At 43.5% G+C, this 15,146-nt stretch overlaps 2 protein-coding genes across 3 annotated transcripts; one reads left to right on the top strand and one right to left on the bottom strand.

Annotated features, from left to right (window-relative positions):
* Positions 1 to 180: 180 nt before the first annotated feature.
* GUCD1 (guanylyl cyclase domain containing 1) lies at positions 181 to 9,648 on the bottom strand. Its single transcript, XM_068412544.1, has 6 exons — positions 9,555 to 9,648; positions 7,644 to 7,728; positions 6,065 to 6,230; positions 5,213 to 5,304; positions 3,317 to 3,558; positions 181 to 2,827 (listed from the first exon to the last, which is right to left on the bottom strand). Exons 1-6 carry the CDS (start codon positions 9,589 to 9,591, stop codon positions 2,736 to 2,738), a joined length of 714 nt encoding a protein of 237 aa, XP_068268645.1. The 5' UTR covers positions 9,592 to 9,648; the 3' UTR covers positions 181 to 2,735.
* A 282-nt stretch (positions 9,649 to 9,930) lies between these two features.
* On the top strand, positions 9,931 to 13,930 carry SNRPD3 (small nuclear ribonucleoprotein D3 polypeptide). Of its 2 annotated transcripts, none has more exons than XM_068412547.1 (4): positions 9,931 to 10,096; positions 10,817 to 10,966; positions 11,676 to 11,868; positions 12,739 to 13,930. In XM_068412547.1, exons 2-4 carry the CDS (start codon positions 10,841 to 10,843, stop codon positions 12,798 to 12,800), a joined length of 381 nt encoding a protein of 126 aa, XP_068268648.1. In that variant the 5' UTR covers positions 9,931 to 10,096; positions 10,817 to 10,840; the 3' UTR covers positions 12,801 to 13,930. The 2 variants fall into 2 exon arrangements, with proteins under 2 accessions (XP_068268648.1, XP_068268646.1); XM_068412545.1 differs by having other exon boundaries at positions 9,933 to 10,077.
* The last annotated feature ends 1,216 nt before the right edge of the window (positions 13,931 to 15,146 follow it).

Raw genomic sequence — 15,146 nt, forward strand, 5'->3', positions numbered from 1 at the left:
CCAGTAGGATACTCAGTGGTTGCGGAGTACACAAAACAGCTGTTGAATATAGATAATAACAATACATTTGCTATTCTCAGTTACTAGTGTGTATTGAAATTGTTTTGTATGATTTAGGTGATGCAGTAGGTGTTCAGGATGAATACAATTTACAGCGAGTCAATAAATGCACTTGCTCCATTATGTTACAGGGTTATCTGTGACTTTAAACCTTTATTGAGAATGGCTTAATTACAAATAAAAATATATTTATGTATAAAATCCCTGCATGTAAAATACCCCTTCCTTTGCTATTGACATCATGAAGGAAACAAAGTGACAAAACACTTTCAGAATGAGTATTTTGATAGACAATCTTGTAATGGGAAACAAAATTTCAGAAAATGTAGGTGTTGTGAATGCTTGCGCAGTGAGCTGCTTTTTAATCTGAATTTGTGGCATATAAATACTCAGTCTTTTCACTTGGCTTCTGCTTCTTCCTTGTGTTTTCATCTCTCATAGCTATCTTCCATTTGGTGGCTGTAAGAGTTCCTGCTGCAATGGTGGAGCTCTCCTTTTTACTGTCTGAGCTTAAACAGCTTTTATCTCTCAGTTTTGTTGAAGTATTTAAACCCTGGGTACCAAGCATTTAATAGTCAGTACTGTTATACCTATCTGTGCACTTCAGACCACTTAGCAGGCCCTTAAGTTCATGTTTTATGTATAAACTGAAGATTTGCATTTGGATAACTGAACCAGTAAGAGGCTAAATGTCAATTACAAGCCTCTTTTAAGAATTGTTTTTATTAAGCTAACCAAGCCTGCTCCAAAATAAACCCTGTGGCGGTTTAACGGTACTGAATGAACTACCTACCTGAAAATGCATGGGTTAAGGAAGTACTCTACCAACCCGTAGTTTACATACCTGTTAATTAGTAACATAGCTAACACAATCTCTCTAAATCAAACATCGTGAATTTGGACTTGGATATAAAAATTCCCAGATCAGCAGCCTTCTGGTGACTTATTTTGGGGGAGTCAGAAGGCATTACCTGTAATAGGTTTTGTACCTTTTTTCTGGGGTTCTGCTGGTGGCACTAATGTACTGGTTCTACTGCTCACAAATCACATTCTAATTTTTACTCATTTTGCACGTAGAAGTGCCAGAATGTATTCTGACTTCACCACTGATAAGCAAAATCTGATACACTGAAAATTTCTTGTCACATACTTTTTGTTCAGAACTTTTTAAAGGCTACTGCATTTTCAATGTCTGTTACTATTTTTAGCCTTTGTACAAAGGAGCACTCTTGATTCTACTAAGCGTACTTATTGAACACTTTCCAGATAGTTTTCAGTAATTCAGCAAGTGATAAAAGAAAATGCTTTCTCTTAGAAAAATTTTTTACCATGCTGAAAGTAAATTCCTATTTATTATTTCCACCACTAAATAACAATGTCCCTTTACTGTTATTCCATGCAGTTCCAGAACTTGAACAGTTCCTTTCCTAAAACCATGCCAAAGGTGTGGTATCTCTGTCTTAAGTGCAAAGGAAAATTTTGCTAGCTTTACATTAGTATTAACATTGATTTTTCTACCCACTTCAACATAGGCAGGACTCAAGATCAAGACTTGTAGGAAATTGTGATAGATGAATATCTGAGTTCCGGCCTTTCTACTTGTAGCAAAGACATGTTTGTATTCCCTCTTTTCTTAATTGATTTCAGCTCTTATTAGAAGGTCACTAACTAATAGCAATAGCAAAATTTGGCTCAAATTACGATTCAGCATTTTAGTTACAATCCAGTATATGCTGTCAGGTATTTACAATTTACACATAAAATGTATACCATTGGTGTGGATGATCATCTTCTGTATTTGCTTAGTAAGTTTAAAGTTTATATTTAGAATGGATTCTGCAGAAACTGGCACATGTGGGTGGCATAATATTCAGAGGTTTTTGCAAAGAGCAGTAAAGACTTCTAGGTAGAAATAAAACGTCTTCACTTAAACTTTTGGGGCAATAGAGAGCTCTGAGCAGTCATCCTAGAAGATTTAGCCAAAAGAGATTGAGTTTGTAGTACAAGGGAACAATACCAGTAACTATGATTGAAATTTTAATGCAGTGGCATAAATGCTAAATCTCTGTGAGGTGAATTTGGGAAGTTTCCTTGAGTAAATGTGTTTCTTTCTTACAATGCAGACAATATTGATGAGACAGCAAGGCATTTTTGTTATTTAAAAGTGGTTTAAGTTAGTATTTTTTCCTTCCATAATACCCTGCTGAACCTCAAATCCCAAGATTTCGGATGAAGGTCAGCCCTTGATGCTTTGACAGAGAGAGAAACAGGTATTCTCTATTTTTTTTTCCTGGTTTTGTTTACCTAAACATACGCATGTATTACTGTTAAGTTCATAAATTTGGTGCTTTTTTTTCTCATGTGTTTGATTTGAAAATAAGCTCAAAGTGAACAGGCTCTGGGCCTGTATTTTAAAACTGCTGTCAAATGCGCAGTGTTGAAAATGAGGTGGGGGGGAGGAAAAGTGAGATGTACATTGCAAAATCAGATATGTCATGAGGAAAAAAAGGTAAAGACAGCATTGCAATATAGTCCTATCAATGTCTATAAAGCCTTCCTTGTTAAAGATCCCACTGCAGTTCAGGAGCAAGGTCTCTGCAGAGGGAGTCCTGAGACAAGCAGCCAGCTGCCATGCAGGCTGCACAGGAAAGGAGCAGAAGTATCAGGCGTGGATGTCAGCTGTCTGTGTAGATGAACAGAATATCTTCATCAGTGCCGTAGCTTGTCCTGGCTTCCTCAAAGTTACTGATGCTGGTGCAGCATGTTCCTGTTATGGAAGAACAAAATGTTAGTAAAAATTCAGAAGAATTTGCCTGTGAAAGGTTCTTAGACTAGGTCTAGCAGCCTCTACAAAGAAAAGCAACTAGTATAGGGACTAGGCCTATCAGCTTAGGTTACAGCTTCACTCAGGTAGATCTTTACACCTCAAAGCCAGTGCTCACTGAAGTAATGCTGTAAATAGGTAGTAAATTGGCCATCCTGTTACATTCTGAGCATAGGAACAGTTCAGCATCTCTCACTGACCCATCTGAAAGCCAAACAAGTTTGCTAGAATGTGTATCTCAATGCCTCAAGTAAATCACAGCTCAAAATGCAGCACTAATTAAACTACTGTGTTAAAAGCCCTTCTGACAAATTGGTTAGTGATGCTTGAAATGTATGCACGCTGGTAGGGCAATCCAGCTGTGGCTCTGTATTACAGACATGTTAGTAATGCGGTGGCTGGGAACGCACCCAAAAGGAACAGGCTACTCACGGTCAGCATAGGCAGGGTTGTTGTAGTAAATACTCCCTGAGGCTTTGTTGTAGCCACATAACACAATGAAATGGCCTTGGTAGTCAGGATTCCTGCAGAAGCACTTCTGTCCAATGGGGAGGAAGCAGCAGTATTTGACAGGACTTGAGCAAAGATCACACAATAGCAGGACTGCATTCACTAGGACGATGGCTACATGACCTTGGGACAGGTGGTTTTGGATGTCTTGAACAGTTACTGTGCTGCAGAAAAAAAATCAGACATGCTGGTTAACAAGTTTAGGAAAGAGAGTGGTATACAATGAAGCGTGTGATGATGGACAGTACTTATGACATGCAGCTGGCATGGTTATTTTTATATGACAGGTACAGCTTTTTGCTGTTAAACCCTGCAAGCTTTACTACAGACAAAGCCTGACAAAACCTGCGTCAGTCAAGGCCTTTTGATCTCATTGCTGCTACTGAAGTGCAGAGCAAGAGCTCTGGATTCTGCAATAATATAAATGTAATCTCAGAATGTATCAGATGCCCCAGAGAAGAGTACTAATGGAGCTGGCAACTCACTCAGTAACTTGAGAGACTTTTGTTGGGGGAAAATAGTAAGTGAAGTGTTCTCCCCTGCTCTTAGAAAAGCTTATCTCTGAAGCACCAAATCTTTATCGACTGAGTGGTTAAAGGTTGTATAATCACTAACCAACTTAAGACATGCCCAAATTTGCCTCTGTCACACAGGAATATGTTTCTCTCAGTTGCAGTTTTGGACTACCTGATTCTCTTGACGCTTTATTTCTATAGTACCTCCTACAGAGAATAAGTATTAACCAAACAACCTATGATCTTATCTGTTAAAAGCTGTCCTTCACTGAAGCAGGTGGTGTATTCCATATGCATTAGAAACTGATCCCTTGGATACATTCCAGATGTCAGGGCTGTGTGCACTCCCTGACCTCACGTGCTTTTTAATCTTTTCCAGTGTCACTTCTCCCCTTTGATGCCCCAGCCTCAGTACTGCACAGGTAGATACGCCCTCTGTCCCTGCCTTGATCAAGCCCATGATCTTAAGATTGCTAAAGCAAGATGGACTGACTGTCCCTTCTGTCCCGTCACAGCTCTAGTTAAACAGATGGTGCCATACTGACTCTGTGTATGTTAAAAAGGGCATTAATGATTCTGCTAACTGAAAGTTGCATTGCAGCATTCAAATGCTGTTGTGGAAGCCCTCTACGCTCTCTTCTTTTCTTCCACTTACTAATCATGTGCCCCACTTTGAGAACAGGGATCCAAATCCAGCTTCACTATAAAAAGGGATGCAGCTCAAGTTGAACATGGACGCTTAGTTATTTCCCATGTAGAATATTATTGTTGGTTGTGAAACAATTCTGCATTTTTTTTTTCCCCCTTCTCTTGGGTTTGCAGTTCTTTCATAGAGGTTCCTTACTTCATCCTCTCCTTGGCAAAAGCTCATATGCTAGCTTTTTCTTTGCATCTGTCTAGGAACAGAGAGCTATAATGTTTGCATAGCTCTGGGAACAATGGGTTGTGTGCCCGCATACCTCTCTCCTTAATTCCAGCAATGGCCAATTAGAGTGCTGTAGGCACTCCCTACTGGGTAATCTTAATGGATAACCAAATACAAAACATAGACAATAGTCAACTCCTATCAGCATTTTCCAATCACTCTTTCTGTGTTGTGACTATTTTTCCTCAAACTTCATTATTAACTCTTGATGTCCTTTCTTTTTTATTTTTTTGAGACAGATACAGTAGAAAGACTAATTCACAGAAATGGCTCACGGCCTGATTTTGGTCTCTTTCACCAGTATAGCTTGGTGACTCCAAGAAAAGCATGGAGCCCACAGAATCTCCAAAGAGAAAGGAAAGAAAACAATAAGCTTACCACTTCTCCACCAGCACCTTGCAGGCTTTGGCTTGTGCAAAGAGCTGATTGACTCGATTCTCTTCTGTGTCAAAGTGCTTCCTGTAAAATGACTGTGGAGATAATAGAAGTTATCAACTGGAATGATGTTTACCTTAGGTCATCCACCTCTTAACAATCCCTGCTAGCAAGGGCCTGCATGACTTGGAGATCTGGCTACGGGTTAAGAGATCTCTCCCTTAGCTCACTGGTAACAGGATAAGGATTCCTGCTCTAAATTATAAGTTTAAATTCACTGCTGGTCAGTTATTGTAATTTCCATCCAGTGGCTATTCAGCTGCCTACATGAAAGAAGCCTGTCTGGTTCATACTGGGCAGAAGTTTGCATCAGAAAAGCCATTGCCACCACAGACCCTCACTGGCCCCCTTGTTGGCAATCTTGAAGAGGCCAAGCTCTCAATGGACATGGACGCCGAGTTCTCCTCTCACCTCTAGAGGTGGTTCTTCCAGATCAGGGCTGAGGCACGGTGGTGGGGGAAGTGTGGAAGCTAGCACTGCTGCTGCCCAGGCTGTACCTGTTTTGTAGATAAATAGAGGGCTCAGTCTCCACGGCTGTCCAATAGGCTGGAACCTTTCATGAGCACTACATGAAAACTTCTTTAAAAAATCATATTATGGAATCAAAGGTGTAAAATACGTGGGATCGTATCTAGCCTCGCCTTTGGAACTGATTTGTGCAAATTTTGGCAATAGGCAACCCTTGTTTACAGGAACTGTGGTTAATTGTCAGTAACACAGCAGAGCTTTTATAGCATGACACACAGGGCTTTCAAAACTGTCTGCTGTCTCCCAGCAGATGATAAGAATACTAACCTGATTTTTGTAGCCCTTGTCCACTCCAAGCGTCTGGGTGCAAAATTTATGCTTGACACCGAAGTGCCGCATTAGGTAGGCCAGGTCAATAGTCCAGATACTCTTTGTTAACTGGAGTTCCTGGATGGCTTTCTGAAATTCATCATTGTCCAACTGATTCAGGTACCTATGGTATTGGGGAAGGGAAGCATAGATCTTAGGGGAAGCAAAATGTGTGCTGTAGCCCAAGCCTCCACATCACAGGACATAAAAACTGAAACAATGGGCTTGGCTAATAAATAACCAAAAAAACCCAACCCACAAAGGAGCCACAAATTGAAGGGAAGGGAGTAGGGAATACTGAACTGGATTTATTGCTGACTTGAAATTGGAAATGTATGGGTATCTTGACTGGTTTATAGTGCTAGAAGTGTACAGGCGCTGTACAATAGGCAAGCTATACTGAGCAAGTATAGAACTCTGTCCTGGAGGGCTTACAGTCTAAATGTACAAGCATATTAGAGCTAACACAGAAAGAAGTGTTAAAGACTAAAACTTGCTTCAAGCAATAGATGGATTTCAAAAGGAGGAACTGTAAAGGAAGTCAGTAAATATTCAAAGGAAGCTTGTCTTAGGCACCGGAGGCACAAAAGGCAATAAAGGGGAGATGAGGTCAGGAGGAAGCTTGGGACAGGTTGCAAAGGGGTGGGGAGAGAGTTCTGGAAGTCAGAAAACAAATGGAAGTAAATGGAAAAAAAAAAAAGACTGGACTTGAGGATGCAGGGCAAACAAGGTCAGATCAGCAGGGTGAGAAGATTAATCTTGGAAGCTTGAGTTTTGGGCAGACTGGAGGGGCAAAGAGGTAAAGGGAACAGAGGCAGAGGTTACAGTAGTCAAGATGGGAAATTACCAGCACACGGACTAACGTCTTGGCAGAAGGGATGAAGAGAAATGAAAATCTTCTGCTTCATATCTACTAAGTGGACATCTAAATAGGTATTTCTCCTGCACCTAAGCTCATGTTCCTCTGTGGAAGGAAAGAGGAGTTCAGCAGGACAGCTACTAGTTCAAAAAAAGAAAAACGAAAACAGAACAAAAAAAACCCACCACATAGGGCAACACAGTGCATTGTTCTGGAGTTGGAACTACTGGAACAAAACCACTCATCCCACGGACTGGGGGCTCAGCAGGACAGAGGTAGTGTATGCTCATGAACTGGGATACACCTACCCGTCACTTGAAAACGCAGAAAGGAATAAGGTGAATTGTTGTGCTAAGTATCAGTTCTGAATTATAACAACAGGAAAGAGAGAGAACTTTTTCCTAGCTTATGCATGCCAGCCTGCAGAGTTCTTAGAGCTGATCAGATATTTTGCATCTGTCAAAAAGGTCAATTATTCAAAAAAGTCTTAAGTTCATCTCAGTTTATATTTTCCCTTGCTCCTGCTGGAAAGCTGTGCCAGGCCCAAGCAGCAGTGACTCTCCAAGGGTACCTGGGAATGTGATCTCACAAAACTGCTTCTCCCTGGACGTTGCTTCCCGCTACCCCTCTCCCGTGGGATGGGATTTCCCACCCGTTCAAACCAGAAGAGTCACTTACTGAAGCACCATCCTGGAGCAGGCCAGCCCGCAGTCCCAGTGGTACAGCTGCTGAATGACTGGCACTTTCAGCTGGATGCAGTCAACTGTGGCGAAAACACCCCATTGTGAGTAAAACACAAAAGATGTCAATCCATACAGGAATGTTTTTTTCTATACCTCAGCATTAAAAGTCAGCTTGTCCTCAGCACTATAGTGGCAAAAACTTAGGAAGCTTTTTTTACTTTATCTGATTGACAGGTATTTTTTTCTTTCTTAGGGGAATGTAGGTTTGGTATTTCTGTAGTTAAGCATTTGGTTTAATCTCATTCTGCTTTATTCTTCCATACCTGGATCACTCTGCTGTATGGTCCACGCCCTTTTCCTTTGGAAGTTTTATTTTATCCTTTTTGGTGGGGTGACATACCCGCCAGCCCCTAACTATGAAGCTGTATCCCCCTCCTAAATAACAGTAGGTAAGACACACGTATTCATCCTTTTTCTTGTGTCTGAATGTATTTCTGTGCCACATAAGGTGTTAGACCAAACTGTGAGGGAACAGACACAATGAAGATCTCTGGGTGTTGATCTCTTACAAGCCCCGCAGATCTGAACCTTTTCTACAGATGGCTTTTTCCTCAAGATTTGTAATTTACACGAGTAATTTTAGATTAACAAAGCTCACAAATGGCACCAGTTGGCCTTTTGTATTAACCCCCTCAATAAATCAGCAAAGGGAGAGGGAAAAAGAGCAATCTACCAAAAAGTCCAAGAATACAAGTAACTCCCTCCCTCTGCCTCGGGTTTTTTTTTTGTAGGGTTGGCAATGTGGTGCTTTCAGTTTCAGAAATGCCCCTACCACTCGAAGGACTTGGTGTGCCTCTTACTGCTGCTTCAGCGTCGATCAAAGTGAGTTAATCATAAAGGGCTTTTCTCAGTAACCTTACCTTTGATCTAGGAAAGACCTTTGAAAAGTTTTGTTAACACAAGGTCAATTACATTTTAAGATGGGAATAAAAACATTTGACATCGTGTGGACTGGTCTAGTTTTGATGTAATTTTATTTATAAAACTTTTTAGAAAATGTTGTTTGTAATCTTGTATTATTTTTAACAAAGCTATAGCCTGGTGTAGGGACAAGCCAATACAAATATTCTGGACTCTTTCCAAATATTTTTTCATAGTTGTGTCACTGTTTAATCATGACTTTGGAGACTAGCATACCCATTGGTATATTCAGTCTTTTTAATTAATCTAGATTAAGGTGCTTTTAAGTATCCTAAGGTAAAAATGAAAACCCAGTTCCCAGATTCCCCTCAAACCAGTATCCATAAGTGTTTTGTCATCATTCTTTCTTGGCATGTTATGACTCTGTCCCCTTTTTGTTAATACACAGGGCCTCCGTCGAGTCCCAAGATTAATTAAAGTATGTTTTCTACGTGAAGACTTCAAAGGGTAATAACTTTAATTTTCTTGGGTGTTCAGCTTCCAGCCACCCTGTTTCCCAACACACCCAGCCTTCCTCAGCGATGACTGTCAGCTGTCCGGAGATACGATACGAGCCCGCGTATGCTGTGGCTGTAAGTAACACCGAAAACACCCCTCCGGTTTGCCACCTCCTCGGCCTAACGAATGGAGCCGGTAATTCCACATTGCCGCTGCTGGCGGAACCTGCAGCTCCGCGGCCCGGGACGGCGGAGGGGCCGCCAGGGCCCCGAAGGGGATGGCAAGAGCCGCCCGCTCCCCGCCGCGGGCAGGGCCGTACCCACCGCCCCCGGCGGCGCCCAGCCCGTCCCAGCCGCGGAGACCCCGCAGCGCGGCCCCCGCCCCGAGAGGGCTCCGCCCGGCACCCAGGCGCCCCGCGCTCGCCGGCGGCCGCCCGCAGGAGGCGGCGGCCGGGGCCGGCCCCGCTGCCGCGGCGGGGCGCACTGACCTGGCGGCGGCTCCCCAGCCTCCCGGGGGCTCTTCATGGCGGCGGCGGCGGGGCCTGCCGCCCGGTCACTGCCGGCCCCGCCGAGCCGGCCCGCGCGGCGGCGCGGCCCAGGGGCCCGGCATGCCTCGGCGCGGCGCTGGCTCCGCCCGGCCCCGGGGGCGGAGGCGGGGGCTGCGGGGGGCCGGGCGCCGGGCCGCCTGCCCCGCGCCGTCGCCGCGGTGTGGGCGGTGGCGGTGGAGTGTGGCGGTGGGCAGGGGCGTGACACGGCAGGCGGGGGAAGCGGGACCGAGGGCCGGGGCGCGACCTGAGGCGGGCGGGGAAGCGCGGGGCGCGCCGGCAGCCAGCTCTGCCCCGGGAGCGGGCACCGCCAGCGGGACGGGACGGGGCTGCGGCGGAACCGTGGTGCCGAGGCAACGCGGCCCGGCGGCCCCGGGCGGGGCGGGAAGGGGCCGTGCCGCTCCTGCCGCCGCCTTCCGGTTCCGGCGCGCGGTGCACGGCGGGAAGCTGGAGGAGGCCATTAACGGTGAGCGCGGGCCCGGGCGGTGAGTGGCGGCGGAACCGGCCCCGAGGGGGGGCTCCTGGCCGGCCTGGGTGTCCCCGGGAGCGGCAGGGCCTTCCTCGCTCTCCGGGTGCTGTGGGGAAGCATCCGAGCTGCGCCGCGTCCCTTGGGGCCTGTGGGGGCTAAGCCGCGATGGGGCGGCCGTTGGCCTGTGCGGGCCTCGGGGGCTCTGCTCGGCCTCCCGGGGCTGGGCCTCTCCGCCGGGCCGGGGCCCTCCTCTGCTCCTGGGGGCCTTCGAGCGAAGGAGGGTCGCTCGGCAGGGCTGCGGTGTGTGGTGGGGTCTGGGCTCCCTCGTGGTAGAGCCTGTTGCTCAGGTGATGCGGTCTGCAGGGGGGGTTGTGCTCCCCGCAGGTCAGCTTAGCTCGTAGGCGGTCCAGCTGGCTCTACCGTTATGGGATGCACCTCGGGCTGCTTCCCTTTGAGGTGCCCCAGCTATACAAGTGGTCTGTTATCTGGTATTTACAAGTGAATTTCCTAGGTCAGAAGAGACGTGGAAAAGACTTACTTTTGCTGATATTTTAAGCCTTTTCTTCCTATGGGCATCTTTCTAGAGAAGTTTTATTAATGCATTGTCAAAGCATATGGTGTGCTTGGGTAAGAGCGAAAATCAGCACTTTATACTGGGAAAAATCGTAGTTGCTATAGGTAAAACCTAATTGCAAAGAAACTAATAGACTCTTTCCCTTGATTTTTTTTGTCTCAGGTGTAGAGCCACAGCGCTGCAAACATGTCGATTGGAGTGCCAATTAAAGTCCTGCACGAGGCTGAAGGCCATATTGTGACATGTGAGACCAATACAGGAGAAGTTTACAGAGGCAAACTTATTGAAGCTGAAGACAACATGAATTGTCAGGTATACCGACTTCAGAAGGATGGAGGGGGGGCTATCACATCTGTGCCTGGAAAGGCTGATAACTAGCTTATTGGCAGCATGATTAAAAGACCATTGCTTTTAGTATTGGGGTAAAGAAAGCTGTACTGCTGCATGCCCTTACCATAGTGAAATGGATTCGGGATTACTGAGTGCTCCAAAGAGGCCAGAGCTTATTCTTTCTGGTTTTAGAGTTGAATTGGGCATTCCTGTCAACAACATCATGATTCTTAAGATTCTGTTCTGTGAACAATGTTTCTGCTGGAGTTCTTTATTTAAGCCACTGACTGTAAGAATAAGCAAACATTGATTTAAGAAATTGAAGCTTTTCTTAATGCACATTACTTTAGGCATCCCAAGAGGGCTTAATTTTGATTAACTTTAGACTAGAACAGCTTTATTAAAACTGATTCAATTATCCGAAAACAAAACTAACGAAGCTAATAAAACTCTTTCGCAAACAGGGGAGAAGGCAAAAGTCCTGGGCCTGCTTGAATAGTAGCAGGCTTAGGAGTATGTTTAAATGGTCCTGGATGCCTTGTGCTACATCTCCAGTTGAGAAAGCAGTATGCTTGGAAAGTCTTTGACTTTGGTGCTTGAATCCCGGCCCTATATTCTGCAGACAAGAGAAACAGGAATACGGAACTGTATTAGAGGCCTCTGTGAGCACTGACTGATCTTTACTTTCCAGATGTCCAACATAACGGTGACGTACAGAGATGGACGAGTGGCGCAGCTTGAGCAGGTGTACATCAGAGGTAGCAAGATACGGTTTCTCATTTTACCAGATATGTTGAAGAACGCCCCTATGCTAAAGAGTATGAAGAATAAAAACCAGGGTTCTGGAGCTGGGCGAGGAAAAGCAGCTATTCTCAAAGCTCAAGGTGCGTACAATTTGTTTATGGTCCTCCCTCTCATTTTGCTGTAGGAGAACTGGAAAACTGTCATCTCTATCACTGACAAAATGTAAACTGTAAGAAAAGGAAAAGTTACTAGTTCAGACATCGTTTTTCTGTGTATTTCATCTTATGGTGGGAGTCAAGACTCAAAGTGCCCAGTTACCTGAATGTGTAATATTGATGCTACATTAATTTAGATATAGTGAGTAATCTTGTTAAACAGAGGCTTTATGTAAAACTTCATCTTCTGTTTTCCAGTGATTGTGGCTACTAGCTGTTTGGAATACTTAGGGAAGGATTCAGGTGTTCTCGTTATCTGAATTTGTTTTTCTACAAAAACTTATTAAGATGGTGCTTATACTACGGGGGAGCTGTAATTATTAGCCACTCTGTAGTTTGCTCTCATTTGTACCCTTCTCAGGGGAACACCCTAGTTATCACAAGATGGGGTAATAATCATGGGCTGCAAAGTCCTTGAGTAACTTTAGCAAATGCAGTAAGGAGATGTGGGGGAGTAACATCTGCTGAAACATCCTGATTCCTGTTGCAAAACCTTGGAAAACTGTGGGGTTTTAAATCTCTTGGGCTAGACAAATCTGTGTGTCAGCTTAGAAGGACCACAAAGTGTATGAATGTTCACCGCATCTGTTCTAAGTAGCAAGACTGGAACCATTAGTTCTGGTTGTTCTCACAGAAAACTGTCTCCTGTTCTGTCACTTTCTGAACTTCATAGGATAACCTCATTTCCCTGCTTCTAAGCAGGAGACTGAGTGTTGTTTGTTTGGCTTGTCAGTTGTTGAGATAAATATACAGTTATGTCAAATTCATGTCATCCCTGATGTTTTCTTTCTTCAGTGGCTGCAAGAGGAAGAGGCCGTGGTATGGGCCGTGGCAACATCTTCCAGAAGCGAAGATAATCTTGGTCTTGACCGACATGCTTTTTTTATTAGGGGGTATTAACTTGACTACGTGTGCATTGGTATCAGTTTTGTTTAATAAATGCTTCTGACAAAAACTTGTCTGCTCTTGTATGACAGGACTTCTCTTGGGCAAATACATTGTAGGTTGATTTCAAACTTAAAATTTCTTTGTCTGGAAAGTAGTGGACTTTATATCTAGATTTGACTACTTTGTATTTGTGTGATGCATTGAGTTTTAAAGATCATCATGTTTCCTTTTTCTTGTTTAGTCCTGTTGTCGCTCATTCTCTAAAAAATTAGAAGGTATTCGTGATGAAGAATTTTTAAATAGTATGTTTTAAAGTCATATTAGCAGCTGCATTTACGGAACATAGAGCCAAACGGAGGCAGCTTCCTGAGAAGCAAAGCACTATGTTCTTCTGCTTTATATGGATTGACAATAGATAGAGGTCCATCTTCAGAGCTGTACATTGAGCTTGTGTTCTTGCACTTCTTATTTTTCTCTTTGGATACAGGGAGAATTTTTCATTAGGAACACACAAGTATGATAGCCTGAGTCTATATTTGCAGTGAAATTCTAACTTTCTTAGTAGTTCACTTGTTTGTTTTTTTTTTCCCCCTCTACCTGGGAAAACAGAATATAAAATAGGCATTTTCAAGGATAAATTTGAAATGTTTTGTAAATTTGAAAAGTAGTGCAGGTGTATGGTGGAAGACGTATAAATGGTTATCCAATAAATACAACTCAGTACAAATGCGCTTTGTTTGAACAAAACTTAGGATCAACTTTAGTGTTTGGTCTTAACATCTATACACAGTCATACAGATCATCAGCTGATCTGCAGGAAGCCAAATGTAGCTGTAACTTTATTTTGCTAGAAGCATGGTGTGGCTGACTTACTGATTTAAAGGGTTGAAATGTTTAAATGTAACACTTCTGTACCTAATCACATACTTGCATACAATCAGTTATCAGTCTGTACACGTCCAAAAGAGCTAGTCTTGCTTTTCTGCTCGGATGCTGTGAAGACTCTCCCTTGTGTGCAGACATGAAAGTTGAACTAATGTATTAATTTGTTGAATTGTCTGTAAATAAAGCTGTATTTGGTCTTGCATGACTTGAAAAACCATGCTACATGTTTTTCTCAGTAGTAATGATCCTAAATATTGGTATTAGAAGCCTCCTTAAAATGTGTTTAAGATGTGCTTGAGCTTAATTATAAGAACATTTTAGTGTAGTCTTATGCCTATACTGAGGGACCTGTCCAAAAGACAAAACAGTTTTCACAAAGCCCTGTTCCAAAACATGGCATGTGAGTCATGTTCTATAGCAGTAATGCTTTCCTGAAGACAGAGTTTCCAACTTAAAATGAGCAATTTGGGGCTTTGGTAATGATATTAAACACTTCCTTGTGGAAATGTGTCATTTTTCAAATCCACAGTCACTCAAACTACAGCCTTTCTAATCATTGCTAGTAACAGCTGTTTGTACTGTTTGGAATTCTTTAATAATCAGTTTGGTTCTAGCTCTTACTGTGGGAGAGGAGACATATTTTCACAGAATTTCTTCCCCATGCCTAAGTGATGGCTTCTGAATTTCACAAGACTTTTGAGAAAGACCATCTTAAAATCAACATGAAGCTGAAGTCTATTTTGAGTTTTTATACTAGATGCCCACTGAGACTGACATTTTTTAACACCCAAAGGAGAAAAGAATTCCATCCTGTTGCTGTGTCATGAACTTCATGGTAAGAGTTGAACTGTCTGCTTGTAGTATCCCATGCTAATGCCTGGGATCTTTGGAAATGGATTGGGAGGTAAGACTAGGTGTTTCTGTTGACATCTACTGGCTTTGTCTGTTGCTATGTGGTGCTATACAAGATGTCCCGGTTATTTGAAATAGACGTCTCTTCTTTGCAGTCTGTTAACTGGCTTTATTGCTTTTAATGCATCAGGTTTGTGATTGTGTTGCTAATCAAGTTGGAATTGTTGTACAATGGAGTTACACTACTGTCAAGAGGCAGAACAGGAATGGCATGATACGTGATTACTTTCTGTATAACTTAAGGCAAGTATCTCCTGCAAGATTTTATGGCGTGCTGCTTCAGCAGCCAGAACTGCCTTCTCTTGCCAAAGCGAACACCTAATAGAAACCCTTTTTTTTATTTTGCCAGGACTATCTGGTACTTCCCAGCCCTAAAAGCTCTGCTTCCTTTTTCTGTAAAGCCTCCAAAAAGAATTATTAATATGTGGAAAAGGAAGTAAGCCACAGATGGGGGACTTGAATAAAAGTATTTTTTGGAAGACATTCAACATTTTGGCAAGGCTGCAAATCTGGGCCAC

This window comes from Nyctibius grandis, chromosome 14 (genome assembly GCF_013368605.1).
Source record: "Nyctibius grandis isolate bNycGra1 chromosome 14, bNycGra1.pri, whole genome shotgun sequence".
NCBI classification, from domain to species: domain Eukaryota; kingdom Metazoa; phylum Chordata; class Aves; order Nyctibiiformes; family Nyctibiidae; genus Nyctibius; species Nyctibius grandis.